The sequence below is a fragment of the Varanus komodoensis genome, unplaced genomic scaffold (assembly GCF_004798865.1).
Source record: "Varanus komodoensis strain SLA01 unplaced genomic scaffold, ASM479886v1 scaffold8, whole genome shotgun sequence".
Lineage (NCBI taxonomy): Eukaryota > Metazoa > Chordata > Lepidosauria > Squamata > Varanidae > Varanus > Varanus komodoensis.
In genome coordinates, this window is record NW_025336481.1 from 31,273,712 (window position 1) to 31,297,250 (window position 23,539).

The 23,539-nt window shown below is 40.1% G+C and overlaps 2 protein-coding genes across 2 annotated transcripts in view; both read right to left on the minus strand.

Moving 5' to 3' along the window:
* Positions 1-1,738: 1,738 nt before the first annotated feature.
* Positions 1,739-11,929, minus strand: LOC123036342 (glioma pathogenesis-related protein 1-like). The gene is made up of 6 exons (XM_044455516.1): positions 11,657-11,929; positions 7,979-8,224; positions 6,856-6,968; positions 4,395-4,477; positions 2,256-2,282; positions 1,739-2,117 (listed from the first exon to the last, which is right to left on the minus strand). The coding sequence occupies exons 1-6, from the start codon at positions 11,834-11,836 to the stop codon at positions 1,891-1,893; spliced, it is 876 nt and encodes a 291-aa protein (XP_044311451.1). The 5' UTR covers positions 11,837-11,929; the 3' UTR covers positions 1,739-1,890.
* A 7,007-nt stretch (positions 11,930-18,936) lies between these two features.
* Positions 18,937-23,539, minus strand: part of LOC123036182 (glioma pathogenesis-related protein 1-like) — an 11,691-nt gene continuing 7,088 nt past the window's right edge. Inside the window, exons 4-6 of the mRNA XM_044455201.1 lie at positions 20,612-20,700; positions 19,174-19,203; positions 18,937-19,091 (exon numbers count right to left, since the gene is read on the minus strand). Of these exons, the coding sequence (XP_044311136.1) occupies positions 18,937-19,091; positions 19,174-19,203; positions 20,612-20,700 (274 nt within the window). The remainder of the gene's footprint in view (positions 19,092-19,173; positions 19,204-20,611; positions 20,701-23,539) is intronic.

The window sequence follows — 23,539 nt, forward strand, 5'->3', positions numbered from 1 at the left end:
ACATAAAATATATTTCCTTTCTGCCCCTTGATGCATGTCTAAGCCCACTTTAGCTATAAATGGCTAAGCTCTATATTCAGTGAAGAGGAACTAAAGAGCCTCTTGATGAGGGTGAAGGAGGAGAGTGCAAAAGTTGGCTTGAAACTCAACATTAAGAAAACTATCTGGTCTTATCACTTCCTGGCAAATAGAAGGGGAAGAAATGGAGGTAGTGACAGATTTTATTTTCCTGGGCTCCAAGATCACCACAGATGGAGACTGCGGCCAAGAAATTAAAAGATGCTTGCTCCTGGGGAGGAAAGCTATGGCAAATCTAGACAGCATACTAAAAAGCAGAGACATCACCCTGCTGACAAAAGTGCGTATAGTTAAGGTTATGGTTTTTCCAGTTGCAATGTATGACTGTGAAAGTTGGACCATAAGGAAGGCTGAGCGCCGAAGAATTGAGGCCTTTGAATTGTGGTACTGGAGAAGACTCCTGTGAGTCCCTTGGACTGCAAAAAGATCAAACCAGTCAGTCCTAGAAATCAACCCTGACTGCTCTTTGGAAGGCCAGATACTGAAGATGAAACTCAAATACTTTGGCCACCTAATGAGAAGGAAGGACTCACTGGAGAAGAGCCTAATGCTGGGAGCAATTGAAGGCAAAAGAAGAAGGGGATGGCAAAGGATGAGGTGGCTAGATGGAGTCACTGAAGCAGTCGGCGTGAGCTTAAGTGAACTTTGGGGGATGGTGGAGGACAGGAAGGCCTGGAGGAATGTTGTCCATGGGGTCGTGATGGGTCGGACACTTCTTTGCGACTAACAACATATTCAGGGCCAGCTTTCCCATGAGGGCAGGTGGACTCCAGGTTCGGGCAGCAGAGCAAGAGCAGCAGCAAACTGGATGCTCTCCCTCCACTGCAGGGCCTGACACCTCTTCATCAAACAGGTCTTCCAGAGGGCCTAGCCAGCTGCTTCCTGCCATGGCATTTGCTGCCAGCAGAACACCCCAGAGCAGTGGCCCACCCAGCAGCACCACAGCAGGTGCTATTAGAAACCCTGCTTTGTCCAACTCTCCCAGGGTGAAGGAGTTCCACAGAGAGATCTCTGAAATACATGCTTGCCCTTTGTTTTGCTTTGAGGACATCTAGAGTGGAATGGGTGGCAGGTAAGTGCTTTCTCATCAGAGCAAAACAGGATGAGCACGTGCTCTCAGCCACTCACCATCAGGCTTGGGCTGAGAATCCTTTCAAAGCGAGTCCAAGGGTGATCAGGCTCTCTGGAGACCCAGCTTGAAGAAAGCAGCTGGCACAGTTCATCAGAGAGGCAGTCCTCTCTGATTATTGTTCCTCAGAGCCAGGCATTGTGGGAGGGATGTCCCAGGAAATCACTTGTTCTGCCCCTGAAGAATGTTCCCAGCCTTCATATGGCAAATTTTAAATGTTTATAGCTCAGTCTTGGGGTTTCCTGTGAAGGGCAAAAAGCACAGATGACTGAAGGCAAAGGTTGCAGCTTCACACCAGTCAGCACAGGATATGGACCAATTGGGGGGGGGGGGGTGTGTGTGGAGAGGAACTGGCAACCAGCCGCAGAAGAAGAATGCTGAAGCCACAGAATATTTCAGTATGTGGAGGCTGAAAGCCCCAAAGACCCACATGATGCCAATTAGAGAGATTACCGAATCGCTTGTTCTGGTGCAAATGCTACTGCAGCAGCCACTCTTCTGCAGTGTGAAAGATGAACTACAAAGTTCCTGTTCTGTTTTGGAAATTTATTGCTATGTCATACTGGCAATACTTTATGTGCAACACTGAAGACTGGAAGGTTACATAAAATGTACAGTGCTTAAAGCTTAGAATCTGAGTGTAACTTGAAAACATGTCAGATACTACATCAGAGTTAAAGAGATTATTCATATATGAACAGATGAGGATACTGCCTGGATAGCAGAGCCACAGTGCCAAAGGTCAATAATATAAATAGTAATCTCAAAGTTAAAACAGCAATACAGTATGAATCACATGCTGATCGATTTTTGGGAGATGAAGCAGGAGGAATGGGACTGGGATTAGTCCCTGGTGGTTGCATAGGTTCATCCTCTGATGTATCCCAATCTGGAAACCAATTAGTATAACCTGCAAAACAGACAGGAGTCAGCCTTATCAACAGATTGCACCCAAACTAAATAATACTGAAAACAATCCAGTTTTGTGAACTGTCAACAGAGCTTTGACTATTCACCATTATGGAAATGTAATAAATAAAATACATACTTATCAGTTTATCACGCTCTGCATTCTCTAGGGAGTGAAAAGAAAGCAATGTAATTATTGGATAAAATCTGGCATTCCCCCCATCAACAACCTCTGCTTAATCTGGACAAGTTTTTTTTAATTTATTAAAAACTTTAAACTCATCACTAACATCAATAGCTAGTTTTAACAGACCAAAGGTTTTGCTAAATGATTGAGTTACTGGATTGCATCATCAATAGACCTAGCACACCTGCTTACTTTGGACATAATTATTACTACCTTTTTCTGACTGTCAGAATGTTCATTTTCCCATATTAATTTTCACCAAGACCTACCTATCCTCTTCAGTCTCCTGTATTCCCAACTACTCAGTTGCTTTCCAATCTAGTCATAATAGTTGGGTTTAAACCTTCCCTGCACACAATTTCCCCTTATTGCTCAACCGATCTGAGGGAAAATTATGAGAAGCAGAAAAGAGGGCACGTGACTGCAGAATTCTGTTGCCAAATGCACTTTTCAGCCATCCACAACTCACTGTATTTCCATGTGGAACACAAAGAGAAAGTTCTTATAACTTAGCATGAAAGCTCAGCAAGCTGCCCCGTTTGCATGGGACAGGCAGTCATGCAGGTTTTGGCTGGGAAGAATTAACCTTCCTCGAGTCTTAATCTCAGCAAAGACACACAGCTGCACCCAGCAACTGGGCTTGGAAGAATCCTCTCAATGGGAGGATTTAGTTTTCAGAGATGTCATGCATGAGCAATTGGTGTTTTTGTCTATTCTGCAGCCACATGGCTGTGATAATAATATTTCCAGAAATAATATTGTGATTATTTTCTTTCCTTTGCGCTTGTGTTCTTTTTGCCCTATATGGGATTCATATATAACAGTTGAAAAGAAAAACACATCACTCCAACTCCTTCCCAACAGATCTTTAAATGTTGTCATTTTTGTCAAAGTGAAACTAATGAAGGCCTTTGCTAGGAATTCCTGTGAAAAGTTTCTCCTTTTTTAGCTGAGCCAGAATGTCTCTCCAGGGGTTTCCTGCAGGGTATAAATGCAGTAGTAGGAATGGTAATATGTGCTATTATTAAAATGGGGGTAAATGCAGATGACTACCTGACTATTCTACTCTACCCTAAGCAGAAGAACTATTTCCAGTTCTGTCCTTTAACTGTTAGCTGGATATTATTTTCTTGCTTTTGAACTGTGATTAAAAGGACTATAGGGCTATCATGCAAATGCAATAGGCCACTTTTAAATCTCATTGTCTGGATAAGCTGAAAGGAAAACTTGCACTGAAGTTAACAAGCTTGTGGCTATTCGTAAAGCTTACCCAAGACATATAAAAGCACTGCAGTACCTGGCCCCCCCAACACACTTGGAAAAAACACTGACCATAGAGATTTCCATGGCAACTGGGAAGGACTGTCCAAAAGGAGCTTGGAAAGGGAAATTTGGAAAATCCAATGGCCAAAGGACCACAGGATTGCAGTCTTAGCCTGCATGCAACCTACTGGGGAGCCAGATTTCAAGGTATTTGCATATTACATATCAACAATCAATGAACAACCGCACAGAATTTTAGAAATTTCAGTTTCAGCCTTTGTTAATTTGAGACTTGAGTATAGCCTTTTTGATGCCAATTATGTGTACAATATTTCATATTACACATTCAGCAACTCAGATAAATGGTTCTAAGAAAGGAAATGGCAAACAAATGGCAAACATGGATAGACTTTAAATCAGGGGAGGGCTCTTGCTAGCCCCTCGTTGCACAGAGAAAAAAAGTTAATTGACAAAAAAGTCAACCAAGCTATATTTGACCCTTGATACTTGCAATAGACAATCTCTCTTTAAAATCACATTCAAGTTGCCTGGTCTACTGCAGCCTGTGTGTGTGTGTGAAAATGGCACCTGGATTTCTTGATGTTTCTCATCCCTGCTTTAAATCAAATGGATATCTGACACCTAAACACAATAATAAACAACTTTGTTTGGGGAAATAAAGCCTACTGATTTTTAAAGATTTGTACTCACAGTTTGTGTATTTACGGCAGTCTGGTACTAATCAAATGTAAAAGGGGGTGGGGGTTCTTTTGTGACAATAAATGTAAGCATAACTAGTTCCATATCCAGCAGGGACAGAATCCTTACCACATAGATTATTTACACACTTTTCACCCCGACATTCACTGCATGGGTTTCCTGTTTTGTAAGGATGCATTGGATAATTCCCACTGCAAAAGCAAAGGCAATTATATTGTTAAAGCAACACAGTATGAAGGAGTAGAATGACAGAATCTTAGATTAGTAGAGTTGGAAGGGGGCCGAAGGCCATTGGGTCTAACCCCCAGCTACTGCAGGACACTAAGTTACATCATCCCATTTGTTCTGAAATTGCCTCAATAGCCTAGCGCTATGTATTTTTAAAGGCTGAAAAAGGAGCGAAGATCTCTCTCTGCCACTACAGATGTATCAGAAGGTTCAAGAAGTGGGTACTGTTTCTATTCATTTTTCAGCCAGTGTCATTGGCTGTTCTAGGGAGTTGTATTAGGCAGCCCCAGGCACAATGAATTACCTTTTCCAATTTTAATCCCTGAACTCAGAAACTTAATAAACATCTAATGCAGAACAGGAGTGACGTACATGATCTCTACTCCACAACCCCCACTCTGCACGTCTGTAAGAAGGTGTTTTGGGGAGAGTAGAAAAGAGGCTGCAGAGGACATAGAATATGTCTCCGCCCCCCTCCCTGCTCCATAGAATGCCTTCTTTACTCTCCCTCTGAGGTTGAGTTTCTGACTTTGGAGAAGCAGTCAGCCCAGTTCTTTCCATGCCAGCTGGGGATGGGGGGGGGGGGGTTCCAGTGCAGTTTTCCTGCTCTCAGGCTGGGACCCTGTTTTTGACCTTGAATCTCTGAAGGACCCTATGAAGATGAAGACTAGAGGCCATAGGATCACTTTCCCTGTACAAAAGGAAAATATCAACTACCCTGCTTTTATTTAATTAGTTATGCCAGCACCTCAGCCATGTTTAGGTTGAAACTCAATCTCACAGATTTCAGTGTTTTTTAAAGGAAGCAGATTTAGGATTGTTGACTAATATTTAAATCCTAATACACTGGTAAGTATTCTAATGTGTTTTTGTGAATTACATAGTTAACAATCCAATCATTGTGCTGGAGTTTAGTAAAGCATGCTCAGCTTGCTCTGGTTTATCCTCATTTTATTTCAGAGGGGGTTATTAGGCATCCATTATGCAAAGATTCTTGTGCTTACATACAAGAATGAAAAGATCAACTTGAATGGAAGGATCAGCCTGATGCCAAGGAATTGCTTTAGCTGCACAGACAGATTTATCACTGCAGTTAGACCAGTATTCTACACTTGTAAACTGGGATGTCACTCTGTCCTGCAGATTTCCATTAGCAAGAGGCATACTGGGAGATACTTTAATGCTCCCATGATTATGTGTTAAGGCCATAACCCACCATCTCTTTTCTAAAGCCAACTGTTATGTAACAGAGCAAAGGAATAAAAATGAGGCAGAAGTTGTACTTACAGTCCCTTGTGTCCTATTGAAGCTTTATGCATACCTGCCCACCACCCCCCACAAAAAGGGGGCATATCCTGGCTTTAAGGCACTTGCCTGGACCATGACTTGAGAGACTGTGCTATAAGCTGACAGTGACCTGGTTTGCATGCAATGACAACCTGCTGTTTAAATAACTTATGGGATTCTTGCACATGATGAGGAAACTGCTAGCATGCAGCCTATTACCTGCTGCCTCCTGCATGGCTGCCACTTTCATTTCTATGCAATAACCTATGATTAAACAACTTGTGTATTGCTGGATGAACTGCTGTTGTTTAGCCCCCAGACAACCCAGGTTCAGACATTATGTTCAAAAACCTACAGAGGAAGTAACTGTAGGCTGTTGATTGAAAATGGAAGTGGCAAGCATGCGAGAGGAAGTACTCTCTGGCTGAGGTCAACTCTTGCACAGGAAGCGATTGGAACTGCTCTGATCATGGAGCAGTGCCACTGAGTGGATTGCCAGCTCCCATTTCCTGCTCAAGTGTCTACTCTTGGGCAGGAGAAGGGACTGCTCAATCTGTGTGGCTTTGCTGCCAAGCAGATTGTTGGCTCCCGCCTACCCAAGAGGTTTAACTTTTAGACAGGAGGTGAGGTGCCCAATCTATGCCATGTTGCTGCTCACTGGCTCCTACATCCCCGTCATCCTTGCTAGCACCTTGAGAGCTGACCATTCCAGCTGCCGGCAAGGATGGCACTCCTCCTTGCCAAGAGGTCCTGTGCCCCATGCTCCCTTGGAAATAAGGAGCACTCCCCAGCTATCCTTGCTGGCAGCTGATGAGGTCTGCTCGAGCTGGCAGCAAGAATGGCTGCTCTCTGCTGCTGTGAGCACAGGAAAGCTTCTGACAGCAGCCCAACTGCTGTTTGGGCACTTTGGAGGCTGCCTGGTAGCCGCTTATCAAGAGTAGTAAGATAAGGGCATGAATCCCTTGACTCAAAATGCATGTCACATATTCTCGCAAGAGCAATACATTGTCCTCTTAAGTGCAACATCTTTAAAAATACTGAGAAACTAATATACGCTGGCCCGTAGTTGCAGAGAAAATATGCTCCACTGGAAACACTTCGAGAGCCTGTAATTTTCGAGCAGTAAATAACTGCACAGCCAACTTTGTAACTTGTTGCCCAAACAACCTGCGAAAGAGAAGAAATTTACACAGTAGAATTTGCACAAGATGGCATAAACAGATGTGCTACAGTTAAATTACCGGACTTTTAAATTAATTAAAAACTAAGACATTCTTTACCTAGCAAGTATTGATGTACATCACTTTAGCTTTAGCTTTTGTTCTATGAGACATCCTGTAATTTCTCCTTGGCCCTATTAATTAGGTATGTGTCTGATATTACTGATAAGGAGATCAGGGATATCCCTTCTGTTTTCCTCTTATGTTCCCTTTTGCTTCCTCAGATTAAAGTAGGGAAAGGTGTGCCAGATGACAAGAAACAGACTAACTGATGACCTGAGTGCTGCATGTGTTGATCTCAAACTAACCAAGTATGAGCCAAGGTTTGACAAATTATCAGCATGCATACAACAGCAAAGATCAGATTAATTGTGCAAAAGCATTTCAATAAAAAGCTGTTTGTATCATTGAAAGCTCTGTTATTGTGTTTTTCTTTTAAGACAAAAGATGTTAATGTATGAGTTGTTTGTTTTTTTTTCTCTAAACTAAACCTCAGTATTCAGGTTTTATAGCAGTGTTGGCACTTTGCAATAAATAAGTGGGTTTTGGGTTGCAGTTTGGGCACTCGGTCTCTAAAAGATTCGCCATCACTGCCTTAGCTGCTTTTGCTGGTGTGGAGCCAAATATGGGTGACTGGGCAGTGTGCAACAGCATACTGCTCCTGAATGATAATCTAGTATTGAATGTGGCTAATCCAGTGATGCCTCTTGAACAGGGAGTTGTGATTTTGCAAGCATGCATACATGTATATGATAAAGAAGCTGGGTATGCTTTACTTGCAGTGAATATATATGAATTTCCTGGCCAATTTTAAAATTTCAAAGTTACCCCATACACAAATTACCCCTAATATACTTGCACAACTGAAGCTAACATTTATATTAACATGTCTTAGTTTCATATATACTATGTACGTAATTTATAGCTTCTGATATGAGTGAGGAAAGAAGGAATCACCTGAGTATAATGGCCACAAACTGCAGAACAGGCACGGTTCTGAAATGTGTAGTGATTGACTTCATCATACCAACTTGTAATGGCACCTTTTACAGAGAACAAAGGGACGGAGCCAATCCAGATATTTTCTCCAACAGGAGTAAAGGTGGGGTGAACCTTTTTAGGAATTTTGAGATAAATATTATGATCGAAGTGGCATTTCTTTGCCCATGCTTTGGCTGTCTTTGCCAATGCGGGATCCCAGGTCTGCAGAAATAAAAGCCAATGTAAACTGATTCATTATTACAATTATTATTATTATTATTTACAGAAACATTTTACACAGAAATCAATTGCCATAGAAATATAATATAGACATTTGGAAGTATTAACATTTTTGAATCCCAGTATTAAGCATTAACAATTAATAAAGATCTTTAACAACAGAGAGTGCATTTTAAGTTTTCTTCCCTTCCCCACTTCCTCCAAGTTTGTATATTGTGAAGATTAATAACTTCTTACTCTTCCATTTTTTCTTTTAAATGGTCTATGTAGCATTTTCGGTATCCTTCTCTCCAGTAGTCCATATTCATAAGATGTACATTAACAAAGTCCTTTCTCAATTTGAGACATTCATTTAAGATAGTGCTGAAACCATTACTGCACTGAGGCTTACAAAATCTACCACTTATCTCGACCGCCTTCTTTTTGAAATCATAGATGGGGTATGTTTAGTTTCATAAATGTGTGTTGTCTCTTTTTATTTCATATTCTCTCATATGTTGTTTATCTGACCAATATCTACAATATTATATGCCTGTGAACCCTGCCAAATGTGCAAACATCCTTGCAAAGGTGTGTTGGAGAGAAAGTAGGTTTCTCTGAGAGAGCATCCATCTAAGGCAATAGCTTCAACAGCAGTAACAATGGAGGGGGGGGGGACTGACCCTTCCCAAATACTCTGCTGCTAGTATATGTGCTTTAGGACAGGTCACCAGAAATATTTTTGTATATAACATTAGCGCACAGATGTAAACTTGTGGAAGAAATCAGTTCTAAATCGCTCAGATTCGTCACGAGCTGAACTCCACTAATGAATCAGAGGTCTCTGAGGAGTCGCCAATGCCACCGTCTGGTCCAAAATTATTGGAGGAATTTCAATTATTGCGGCCCAATGATGTGGAAAGGTGCTTGGAAGAGTACGTCCCACCACTTGCCTATTGGATCCTTGCCCGTCTTGGTTAATAAATAACTCCAAGCACGGGATTGGGACCTGGATTTTGGAAGTGGTTAACGCTTCTCTGAGGGAGGGTCGAGTGCCTGCCCCTTTAAAGGAGGCGGTAATACGACCGGTCCTGAAGAAAGCGTCACTGGATCCAGAGATGGCCACTAACTATAGACCTGTGGCCAACATCCCGTTTCTGGGCAAGGTGTTGGAGCAAGTGGTGGCGGGACAACTCCAAGCACTCTTGGATGAAACTGATTATCTGGATCCTTTTCAGTCCGGCTTCAGACCCGGGTACAGTACTGAATCTGCCTTGGTCGCCCTGTATGACGACCTGTGCAGGGAGAAGGACAGGGGGAGTACATCCCTGTTGGTTCTTCTGGACCTCTCGGCGGCTTTCGATACCATCGACCATGGTATCCTTCTGGATAGACTTGCGGGATTGGGGGTTGGAGGCACTGCTTTGCAGAAGGTAGTGCTGGGGGACCATGTCTCTACGTCATGGCAGCTATGCCATGGGGTACCACAGGGCTCCATTCTATCCCCTCTGCTATTTAACATCTATATGAAACCGCTGGGAGAGGTCATCAGGAGGTGTGGGCTGCGGAATCATCAATACGCTGATGATACCCAGCTTTACCTCTCATTCTCCACTAATCCAGGTGAGGCAGTGGCTGTGCTGAACCGGTGCTTGGCCGAGGTAAGGGAATGGATGAGGGCCAATAAACTGAAACTCAACCCAGACAAGACGGAGGTCCTGTTGGTTGGCGGATCGGGTTTCGGAGAGGGTGGATTTGACCTGGTCCTGAATGGTGCAACACTCCCTCTTAGGGATAAGGTCCGCAGCTTAGGAGTACTCCTCGACCCGGAGCTTTCTTTGGAAGCTCAGGTGACAGCGGTAGCGAGGAACGCCTTCCTTCAGCTTCGGCTGATTAATCAGCTGCGCCCCTACCTGGAGTACGACTGCCTGGCGACGGTGACACACGCGCTGGTGACTTCCCGCCTAGACTTCTGTAACGTGCTTTACATGGGGTTTCCCCTGAAGACAGTCCGAACACTTCAATTGGTGCAAAATAGAGCTGCCAGGTTGCTGACGGGGACGGGGCGTTATGCTCACATGACTCCAGTCCTCCATCAGCTTCACTGGCTTCCCATTGAAGCCTGGGCCCAATTCAAGGTGTTGATTATGACCTACAAAGCCCTAAACGGCTTGGGTCCTGGCTACCTGAACGAGCGCTTACATCCGTATATGCCCGACCGCCCTTTGAGATCTGCGGGAGAGTCCCTTCTCCGGGAACCCTCCATGAAAGAAATTAGGAGAGTAAGTACCCGGAGGAGGGCTTTCTCTGCGGTGGCGCCCAACCTATGGAATTCACTCCCCAAAGAGGTCCGCCTGGCACCGTCGTTACTGGTTTTTCGGCGCCAGGTAAAGACCTTTTTATTTAAACATCATTTCAATTGTTAAAACATATGATCTGGCCTGGGCAACTTCTTCTTCCTTCTCTTTCTCCTCCTATATTTTTATTTTATACTGATAATTTTAATTTTGTATTTGTAAATCAATGTATTTTTTGTATTTTTATATTTAATGGTAATTTATTATGTACTATTGTATTTCAATGTATTTTATCATGTTGTAAGCCGCCCCGAGGTTTCGGCAAGGGGCGGCATAGAAATGTTATAATAATAATAATAATAATAATAATAATGATGATGATGATGATGATGATGATGATGGAAGATGAGAACTCGGGAAAAAATGGATGCTGGATCTTCGAAAGAAACTCTAAAGTGAAAATCATGTGATGTTTCTTTTTCAGCTTAGCGTTTTTAGATTTTTCTCTTGAGAAACCCACCTCATTAAAAGCACAGTTCTAGACAACTTTAGACAGAAAAAGCCTACAGATTTACTGCCTAAACTTACATAGGATTTCGGACCTTAATATGATGAATGCTTGGGAGAGAATAATGTTAAAAGTATGCTCTTAGGACATACCAAATTACCTCTTCGAGGTTTTCTAGTTGTTGATAATTTGCCTTTAATGCTGGTAGCGAAATTACTAGGATGTGGTAGTTACCCTTGACATTTAGGGGTAGCACTATTTTTATGCATTGGTTTAGCAGAAGATAAAAGAAACAAGAATATCTGGGGAGAGAAGCAAGAGAGAAACAGCAACTGGTTTCTGTGACTGGCTGGCAACAAGCAGTCTTGGGAAGGGTGTGTTCCAGGAGAAAGTGTTACTTCTAATCATGCTTCAAAAACTAGTAATATCTATCTTTTCTGTCTTCTATCCATATTCAGATTTTACATTTCTAAACAACTGATGTTACACAATACCAGGCCCCACTACTTTCGCTCACATGGAAAATGACCCATTAAAAGCCTGATCTTAACATTTCCTGCCTTCTGAAGCAGTGGGGCACAAAAAACAGCATACGTTGCTTCCGTATTAAGACATGGAAAGTTTTCTTACCATGCGATGCATGTTGCTGGCTGAGGGGTTCACTTTGGATCGAAAATCGTTGTGATTGTCCACACAGTCCTGTATAAACTGTTTATCATATATATCAGGTAAGAAGCGCTGATTGTAAGTATAGCAGTAATCAGAGAGATTCAGCATTATCCAAAGTCCACATAGCCATCCAAATTTCATTGTTTCTAAGTCTTTGTTTGATTACTATATACTGAAATATTTTTCTGTCTGCCTTCTGCACAGACTTGCTGTATTCGAGACGGAACTTATAATGAAAACCTATGTTAATGATTTCATAGCATACAGGAAAGAGTTGGTTCAGCATTCAAAAAAAAAAAAAAAAAAACCACTGCAGGAAATGATTTCTAATACGCTGAAACGAAATGAAAACAGAGAAGCCCAAGTACCATATTTTAAAGTGAGGTATGAAAATTATTCTTGATTTTTTGTTGTTTAATAAGGCTATGACAGGTTTTGACACAGGGCCCAAGTCATTCAGAAATTAGTTTGCTGGTTGTTCCTGGAAAGATGGCTACTTCAACGGAGTCGCTTCTCTCTACTTTAACTTGCTGACTAACATTTTGTTTACTGCCATGTGAAGGTTAGTCCTTCTCTTCACCTTCATGATGAAGATCCGGTGAAAGGTGACGAATCACTTGTGTCAGGAATGCCTGATCTGTTCTGATACCATCAAGATGACAAGGTAAGGTAAACAAGGAATTGTTTTAAAATTGCCTCCCAGATACTTTTTTCCATCCCAAGTTTTCCCTCTTTTCTCTCCTCCCCTAAGCCAAGGGACTTTTAAAAACAATCTTTTGCTTATCCAAATGAAGCTTATGCATGAATAGCCGCTTTCATTTAATTTCTAATAGGCCTATACAGCAATGAAGCCATAAAGTTATCTGTTAACTGCATCAAGAGACTAAGAATGACTTGATTAGGTGTTGATGTTTGTTCGTTTGAGCAGTTTGCATGGATTGGCACTGCCAACGGGGGAGAAGAATGATTAGGTGCTATTCTTCCCTTCTTCACTGGATTGAAATTGTTTTGAGAATAAGGCAAGGAAGCTACCGTTTTTTTAAGAACTGTTAGGAACTGTCCTATGGAATAAATTTTAAAAGTGGATCTGTGATTTCTGGATGATTTCATTCCCAGACAAAGGGAAAATTGAGAATTCTGTGTTTTCTCGATTCTTCACTTTTTTGAAAATGAAGTGATGTGCTTAGAATTCTTTAAACTGGTAACTGCAAATTGGTACCATCTACTGAATAGGGCAAAAATCAATCCTCAGAAGGATTTATTTGACAAGAAGAACAGAAGATTATTTGTTTGGCAACTGATGGATCTACTGACATCTGCTAGAGACATTGGAAAAACAGAAAAATGCTGGAAGATCTAAATTTATGGCAGAAAACAACAGCACAGCCAACTTTATAAGTATTGGCCCAAACAAGCTGGAAAAAGAGGTTTTATTTTACAAAATAAGGTACAAGCACTGCTAATAGTTTTATTTATTTATTTTATTAAAACATTTCTATGCCGCCCCTTGCCGAAGCCTTGGGGCGGCTTACAACACAATAAAATACAATAAAATACAAAAATAACAATATAAAATTAAAATTAACAACATAAAATAAATAAACAATATAAAAGAAGTCGCCCTAGTTACTCCTCTCTGAAATTAAGTTCATCCTCAAATTTCTCTTCTGTACTTTTCTGGGCATTTGGCCTTACATCTGTGTTCCTTATATTAATATGCAGCAGAAATTGTTACGTGTTAGAGCAGCAGTTATCATATTTGCAGTATTAATAAATGATCTAGTTAGAAAAAATATTCTATAACTCCAAGCATTCTCTAGTTAGTATGGCTGGCCCTTGCATGCTTGGAGTTGTAGGACTTCGCGTCTGTGCATAGCATTGTGCCCTTAATAATATTTCTTGTTTACCTTTTTGATGCAAACAAAATGTTGTAATGATGATATAATTTAATAGCAAACCCAATTAGCCAAGTGCAAGTCCTCAGGTAGCCAAAACAACACCATTCAAAAACAAGAGGGAGGTATCAACAGACTCAGGGGAATTCCAAGATTTGCAGAAGTACAAGCAAATGTTTGAATTCTCTCAAATAGGCCTGTGATTACTGAATGTATTCAATGGCCACAGGATGCTGGTTGATTGTTGGAGGGGAGGGAAAACTTGTGATCTGGGGAAATCAATCAACCAATCAATATATATGTGTGTGGACAGTGTTACCAGACAGGAGGTCCACAGTTAAGCTCAGTCTGCATAGCTCCACACTGGCTTGGGAGAAGCAGATGGTGGGATCATAAGTAAGCTTTAATGGTACCATGAAATAAGAAATGCCTTCTTATGGATTGGCAACTGATTAAAAACAGAAAGCAGAAAGTAGGAATAAATGGTAATTTTTCTCAAAGTATGGATGTAAGCAGCAAGGTTCTAAAAGATCTGTACTGGGACTAGCGTGGTTTAACTTGTTTATAAATTATCTGGAATTAGAAGTGAGCACTGATGTCAATGAAAATGGAAATTCCACACTCTTTTTGACCATTAACATATCACGGCTTTGGAAGGATAAATGCCCACCTCCTATAACATAAAGGATTGAGGACCTAACAGTGCTCTCCACATTTGATTGAGTGGTATTGAGATGCCACCCACAGATGAATAAAGACATTAATATTTTGGCTTTCTTGACAACTATGCCTGTTTATACCAATAACTATTTTCATGTTGGCAGGACAAAATGAACGAACACTGCCATTGTCAGACTGCAGAAAGCCCAACAATGTGAGAATAGCTTTAGATTTCAGATGGGATGCTGATTTGACCAAGAAACAGTATTTCAGGTCTGGTTTCCCACATACACTTTGGGTATGCTAGTGTCTGTCTGCCCCGAAACTCCTACCTTTTGTGTTTTTTCTTAAGCTATTCAAGCATTTTGAGTGGACCCAGTCATTGTCTTAATCCAGTCATACTTCTAGCAAACTATGTTATCCCCCATCCTCCTTCAAGCTGTGTATGTAACTAATAGGTTATAAAGACATCCGGTACAGCCTCCGTCTTTGTTGTCCCTTTGGGGGCTATCTTCATGCAGCATGTTTTTCCTGTATGTCTGGATAAACTGTAAATGTTCTTTTGATTGTACATCCAAAACATACCTGTGTTCATTGTTTCTTGACAATATACACATAGGTACACATTTGATGTATATCTATGGTTATGTATTTAAAATTATGTATGAAAATTGGTCCTTTTAATAGTTTTGCTTTGTTCAAATTTGCAATTAAAATTCAATAATAGAAAGATTAAAACATCAAAAATGTCTTAGCTTAGAAAAAAAGGGAAGAGAAAACATGATAGAATTTTCTAAAACTATGCATGGTGTGGACAAAGCGGATAGACATATATTTACCTTTTTCCAGGAGGCTGCCTTGTATTGCATGCTGGCTAAACAGAGAACGAGGCAGCTACTTTAGGAAGTGTCCTGAGGGACTGCCCACATCATAGGCAATCTCTTGGGGCAGCTCTGCAGCCAGGAAACACCAGGCTCTGAAAAGAGGCACCCTGGGCACCAGACATTTGGGCCTTGCCAGCTCACTGAAAAGACACACTTGCTTCTTTCGCCAGACAGTATGCCCTCTGCTTCATGCTGGAAAAATTTTTAGTGCAAGCCACGGGGAGGATGGCTGAGAACATGTCTTCTGTTTAGCTCTGAGGAATCCCCAGTCTAAAACAGGTGAATAGCTACTCTGGAGAGATTCACCAGAACAGAAGAGTAGTTGGTTCAGCTCTCTGGAACAACCTCTAGAGCAGTGATTTCCAGCTTGGGGTATGCATCCTCCCAGGAGTACAAACCAGGACATTTAGGGTTATGCAAACAAACAAACAAAAGCCAAATAAATAAATAAAGCCAAATAATGGCAGAAAAAGGCACATACTTCAACTCTTTAAGACAAGATACAAGTCAACAGTTGTGAACTTAACTGAATGCTGAGTGGTGGAACGGGTTCTCTTCATTATTTAACTTTCAGAAAAGCCCCCTTTCCTCACTTTGTTTGGTGAATGGTGGAGAGTCCCTCCCTAAACAATGTGCTGTGAACATGGCCTTACAATGAACATACAAGATAGTGCACCCCTTACAGGCTCAGCTTTCACTCTCCTCCACTTCATGAATATTTGAGTGCTGTCCTGCCAGTAGTACTGTATATTAAGCAGGCACCTCAGTCAGTCTTGTGAGCAGTGTTCAATGAGAGAGCTCTTCCGGGTCTTCTCTACATCCCTTCTCTTTGTCATAGTTTTACTTTTTAAATTGCATTATTTATTTACAGTCACAGCATATAAATTTGAAAGAACAGCAACTATATTAATTACAAACATTTTGCTAATATGAAGGGTACAATGTATGGAAATGGGCAGCCAAGGACTGTGCAAGTGCCACTGCTCTAGAGGAAGCGGTAGTGGGTCCTACTGTGGGGAAACATGCAATTTGTTGTCCCACACCAGCACCTACCACATGGGAGGATCAGCCCTGCTTCTAGTAAGAGATAACCCTGTGACCGATAAACTAAAAAAATGCAATCTTTTATCCAATTAACCATTATTAAAATAGAAAACCACAAATACCAAGTAATACATTAGCCCATGTAGAAGAGGTAAGAAAACAGTTCTTTCCTTATTGTGTATGAGTAAACATAGCACTGATTGAACTTCAATTTCAGTTTAATTTTTTCAACTCCCACTTGTTATACCATTTTCCACCTAATGGAAAATTACTTTATAGATCCTGAGTAGGAATAGCTGATCTTTGCACAAAGATTTTAATGTGTGGGTATGTGCATATATGATTGGCTGAAATGTAATGCTTCCCTAATACATGGGCACCAAATAGACCAATTTAATTAAGGTGTACGAGATAATCTTAATCCCTACTACATCAATCGCTTGAAAAAATGTTAGAATCCACCACTATCTTGGTTCTGACCTTCTTAACTTTCTATTGGGTAAGTAAATAAATTATGCTTCTCTGGTGAACAATGCGTCTTGCAGCCATGTAAGCCAAATGGATAGGAATGACTAGTCCTCTGATATGATTTTGTAAGATCTAAAACACTAACATTCTGGTTGCTGAATCAGAGTTGATTATCGAGTTTAATGTGGTCACTGTGAATATAGTACAGTAAAACCTTGGATTGCTTCAAATTTTTGTGATTAAAAAAAAAGTTACAGAACGGATTAACCTTATTTACATTGAACTTTATGGGGAAAATTGCTTTGATATACAAGTGCTTTGGATTACAAGCATGTTTCTGGAACGAATTATGCTTGCAATCCAAGGTTTTACTGTATATTTTGACCCTAGGAATAGTAATGCCCAGAAGACCTTCATGACATATCTCTGAAAGCATGCTTGTTATACAATATCAAGACAACAGGCAGAAGAAACCTCTGAAAATAGCCATATGGAATTCAAGCCAATAGCTGTTGTGGCTCACTGTTGAATTGGTACTATAAAGTTCAAAGTTCTCAGAGTTCTGGACAGTGTTGTAATTTGGCAATTACAAGGCATAGTCATTAAGAGGATGTTTTGTGCTCACCAATCTGAGTTTTCATGTTGAATATGGGAGACAGATTGAATATCTGAGTGATTTCACAACACCCTCTTGTTTGCTTTTTGTCATGAAGAATAAAGAGAACTATTTATATAATACGTGAAGACAGAACTTCTGAGCAGGTAAGCCTCATGAAGATAGCCAAAACAATTTACCACCCTCCCATTTCTTGAAATGTATGAAGAACTCTGATGGGGGAAGCTGCTTGCCAGAAGGAAAAAAAGATTTGGAATGCTGGTGAAGTAATTTATCGAAGTTTTTCTTCATCTGTGAGTCACCATTCTATGTTTGGCTCTGGTTGGTGGAGTATGGGTTTCTGCTAAATACAAAATCAAATGCAGTGATCATACAGTATTTATATCTGCCCAAAGGAATGACAGAAGGAACATTTTTCTCAGGATCCAATTCTCCTGAGTGGTTAATGATAAGTTCTTAGTTTCACTCTAATGGAGTGTGTAGCAGGAATTTCAGCCAAGGACACATTTTGCACTAGTCTAGAAGACCTAGTGACAAGATTGCCTCATGTCTGCTTCTGTAACACTTCCTTTCTTTGATCTACCCTCTGATCTTTCCCAGTGCAGGTATCAAACATAAATGTATGAGTTATTGCTGTTTTTTCCCTGAAAATATCTTGTGAATTGTGAGAATGCAAGGAGCCCTGTGAAGGCTCTTACATAATTATAGTGCCCACCCTTCTGTTCATATACTTGTCTTGTGTCAACCTCCGTAATGTCAGGCTCAGGACAAATCGTACTTGAATCTGGTCTTTAAGGATATTCGCAAGGACAAAGTTCTTAGTATCAGTTGTTTCAAGGAATAAAGTAAGCAAGAAGATACTGCTGTGTTTACTTGGCAAAGGTACAAAGCCAGACTTCTTTTATTCACACAAGGCCTGGCCACCAGAAAGGCCTCGCAGTGCCAGCAAATTGCAAGAGACAATGTTGCATACTGTGTTCTCTTTCCGCACTTGCAGACTCTGAGGATATATGCACATTTAGTCCACAGTATCTCACTAGGTGACAACCCCTCTCAGCCTGAGATTTCTGATCCAGGTCTGCACACAGCTGAAATCCTATGGATTAGGAAAGTCTGCAGAACTGCTGCACAATGAAGCCAACAGAAATCTTTTCCGCTTCTATCCTCTGCTTGAATGAGAATACTACCGTAACTTAGGGACATAGGACAGTAACTGGGATAGTAGGCTTGTCCATCCTACCACCCCTAGCAGCATGTGGCCCACAACATCAGGACATAGATAATTTCACCAGTTTAATTACTTAATGCTTAAGTATAATCTTCAATTAATCTGTACTTGGACTAACAGGAATTGGAAACTTACTGGAGACTTATGAAATGGACCACATTAAGAAATGAATCACATAAACATTTTCTGTTACAGCCTGTGAGCATTTTCAAATAATCAAACTTATTCTTAAAATGCTTGGGGTACTTCATATGAGTGCCTTCTAGATTTAAAAATATCCATATACTTCCTTAATATGGAACAAGTTACTTCTCATAGTTTGAAAAGAATCAGTGTACCACATGAAACAATGAATTGAAGTAAATTTAATTTTAGAACATAAAACTAATTCTTTCTGTAAATGTGGTTAATTACCCAAAATATTTAAAGGAAATGTACATCAAAGCTTAATTTTTAATACTTAAACTTGGATAACGGAATTTTAGGTAGCAAACGGCAGCAAATACTAGAAATACTGACAACGGTCTTAAAACTGCAATAGTAATGCAGACTTTATCACACTCAATCTTCATTGGAAATGATGGGGACCAGTATGGATAACCTATTTAAAGAAAAAAAAGTTTTACTTAATAGACATTTTTAAAAAGTAAATTTAAAATATAAGATAGAATTCGAATACACACTTTTATCTTCTTTATCACGTTCAGGATTCTCTGGAAAAGGGAAAACATAACAATTTTTTTAAAAAAGTATATAAATATTTTATTCTGGATTGTATCTCTTCTGAGGCACAATATAAGGTACATGAGACTATTGCCATGAAATTCTAGCAACTGAAATGTGCAGTAATTGATTTTATAAAAATTTAAGTAGATTATAATTAGCAAAGTTTAACAATCAAATTAGCTACTCCAGTTGCCTGAAACCTCCAACAGGACAATAACTATCAGAGTCTTCTTCCTTTCCCATTCCCAAATTCCTGGAGTATTGCCTCCTTTCCTTTCAGAGACAAAATGAATTACAATCACACACCATGGATGGGAAAAATGTACTGCTGTAAACAGACTCATCATATTCACTTCCACTCTTCCTAGTCTCTTGGTATTTAAATTTATCGTTAGCATTTTTATTCCCAAGTAGATTAGAGCATGAAAGAAAACATATCCGTAATTACTGATCAGAGAGGGTTTTATTAGATCAGTTTAGGCACAGTGAAACTTCCTATCTTTATTGCAGTTTTGGTAGAAGTGTTTCTAAAAATTCACAATGGAAAGTTCATTCCATGTCAATTTCAATGCTTCAAACAAACTGGTGACTTCATAATAAAGGTGTGTGTTGATATAGCCTTCTATATCACAAATTCCCATTAGTTATTTCCATTTCTAAATAATACAATAAGATAATACTAATTTTAATAGAAGTGTTGGGTTGGAGTAATAGGAAATTTGGGTTTTAGAAGTATGGTGTGATGAAAGAAGAATCTAATTACAAACTTGAACTCAAAGCAACTGCTGTCAAAATCAAAAATAACTTTTTTTCTATGACAGGCAAAACAGCTGTAGAAAAGTACTGAGCATTGGATGTACAACATATTTCCACTAAGAGTTTAGTTTGATCCTGACCATTTTGGCTGATTCACTTGAGTTCACTAATCTTATGAAATGCTGTCCAGACAGTATTCAGAATTTGGTAGCAATGCCATGATTTGTGGCAATGCACTGAAATTATGTACTAGTTCAGCAGTTACTGTGTATCTCTGCCTGCCCCTACTGCCAGATGTAATTCAAAATGTTGTGAATCTGAGCAGGGTACCTCTGTGCAGTGTACCTCTGTATTTTTAATGTCTGTCAAAGTAATGTATAATATGAAGTTCTACCAGTGAATCCTCTGATTAATCAGTTAAATATCTGCATGCAACTTACTACCCTATGAACAGAAACTTGCATATAACTTGCTAAAATGATACAATGACGTGCTTATTATTTCCTCTCTATATTAGCTTAGTGCCTGTTTGTGTACTGGGTGAGGTGCAGAAAGACATATATATTACAAGAAACACTTTCAGGGGACTGACAAAAATGTATTTCTACACTTAATGTTTTAATTCAACTGTATACTTACTACAGAGTTTATTAATACAAGTGTCTCCTTTTGGGCACTCATTACATGCTGTTCCTGTTTTATAAGGACGAACCCCTACATAATTGCCCCTAAAGAAGAAAGGTTTCAGTGTAATCAGTTATTCAACACACAAAAGCTCAATTGAAATTTAAAATACAAGCAACTGAAAATATATTCAGAGGTGACAAATAATTTGTTTTTACCTATATCAGGGGTCAATAACACATGGCTCCTGAGATGCAACCAAATTTGTCAAAGGCAGAAATTCTACCCTCAGCCTGAACAACACTTTTAGTACTGTGGTAGAAGTATACATTTTACTGTTTCAAATGCTAAATTTGACTGTTTGAATGCTTCAAAGCTACCACAGAGTGCTGAAAGTGTTACTTTTAGCTTGAAAACAGTACATTTCATATTTCATGACAACAATGTACAACACTACAAATTTCCATTGGCAGCAATGAAGATTCCCCCCACCCCAGCTTCGTCACCTTGCAAAGGATGGTTTCCAGGAACCACTGTGCAAGCAGAAAAGTGTTAACCTCCAAACATCTGTCCTGCCCTGAACAGTAATTAAGCTTGGAAAAGCATTTTTGGAGGTGAACTTTAGGAAAATCACAATACCCTTCCTCTTCCATCTGAGATTCACTCTGAAAATCAGCCCCTTGCCCACTTGCAAATGAAGTTTAAGAAGAAAAACATTGGTTCCTGTAGACAACAGGGCTCTGACAAGTTCAAAGTCCAGGCCTACAATGTCTCTAGTTCTCAACATTTGAAAAAGCCTTTTCAGTCTATACCCTGAACAAAAAATTATCTCTTTTATGATCACCTTCCAGTGATGGTATCTGTCAAGTCAGCAAGTAATTTATGCCGTTACATTGCTAGGCTCAGCAACACCGCTGCACGGAAGAGTTAGAACCTAATTAATCACTTTTGGAAGTGCTCTCAAATAGCTTACAGGTTCGAGAAAGTACCCTTTCACTCATGCTCAGACTCTAAAGATGACTTTCCAACAGTTTCCTTCTCTCTCAGCCACTTTGGCATTTTGAGAATACAGCTGGCCTACAGTGAAGGGTGAATCCTCCTGGGCCTGCCAGCCTTCTTAAGGCTGCAGTTCCTGCTTGCAGTCCCTTGCTGGAGCAGTTCTTTCTGTGAGGAACAGCTGCAGTCAGTAACCCCTACAATTTACTGTACAAGGTACTTATGGCTTAACTTGCTGTGCTCTTCTGAACACTGCTCTTCTGACACTGCTTTATCAGATGTGATCCTTTTTTGCCTGCTATTGAACCATGTGTGGGTACGCATGCTACAGGCCTGTTCCCAAGGTCATATAATCAGCTATGACTCAGTTAATGGTCCAATATTGGAAGGCCAATATCATTTTTCAACTGAATAGTATTTTTCTACCCCAAGAAGTATCAGAATTACTCATGAATTTGATGTTTAAGATTTGCAAGCAATGTTCCATGGTGGTTCTGGTACTTCTTGGAGGGGCAATCTCAGAAGGTGGTGCCGTGAGACTTGTGTTTGACACCCTTTGGCTTATCATGCTTCTCAAGTTCCATTCTGGATCCCATGCTATTTAACACAGACATGAAACTGCTGGGAGACATCCTGAATTCTGCATCCAGAGCCACTTTCCAAAAAACAAGAAAGCCATTTTTAGTTCTAAATTGGTGTTTGTATTGGACTGGCTGAGAGTGAACAAATAGATGTTTAATTTAGACAAGACAGAAGGAAGTTCAGAGAACAGATATTCAATTTGTGTTGGATGGTGTCACACTCCCTTTGATGACTTAGGATCACAGTTTGGGTGTATTCCTTGATAATTGAACCTGAATTCCAAGTTTGGCAAAGGCCAGATGCATGTTTGCAATAGGTGAGGCTCGTGAGCCAACTGTACCCAATCCTGAAAAAGTCTGCTCCGCTTACTATGACACATGTTTTAGTTCGAACTCATTTGGACTTCTATAATGGGCTCTAAGGGGCTGCCTTTGAAAACTATTTGGAAACTTCAGTTGTACAAAAGTGCACATTTGTGCATCAAATGTTTCGAGCTCTGATTCACATTTGATGGAATGCCTCTCCCACTGCAGTCTACCCATATACTATAATTAACATTGGAGATTTTCCTCTGAGTGCCTACTCCAAGGGAGGCATGGAGAATGGGAACAGGAGGGAGGACCCTCTTAGTCATCTCCGAACTGTGGAATGGGGCCTGCCTGGGACCAACTTTTGGTATCAAGTTAAAAAAGTCCTCTCTGCTGAGTCATTTAAAGATTATAGAAGTTTGATGGGAGTACAGGTGTTTGGTGTTTTTAACAGGTATATTCTGTACTACATAGTATTTTAGCTGTTAACTGTTCTAACATTTTAAAATTTTGCATTAAGAAAACTTTAAATTATTTTTCTTTTATACAGGTCCTATTTAACCAAGATCTTTGATTAATGGATGATCTTCCATATTCACTAACATCTTAAAACACAATACAGCATTGTAATGATGATACAGTAATAATAAAGTAACTACACATACTGGAGAGAGGGAGGGAGAGAATCTGTATGTGTATGCAGTATGTTTGAGCTTCACCTTCTGCTTGTCTTAAGTTTAATCTAAGTCCAATAGAAAATAACTTGGATCTTTAAAAGTGACATACCCATCCCTCATTATCTTCTGAAGTTCTCTGATAATAGGCTCCTAAGGCAATATAGCCCAGTGCTGCCTTATTACATTCAAACACTTTAATCCATGCCAGAAAAGTATCAATGGGTCCACATACAGGGGCAGAGCTGGGTGAGTATTTATTCAGCTTCTAGTTCCTGATGGAACCTGAGACTTATGTGGAACAGGGGGCAAATGTGTTGTCAGAGGTGCTGAATAGCTTGCTGGAATAGGTAAAAAAAATCAGTCTAAGAAATGGGTTGCCA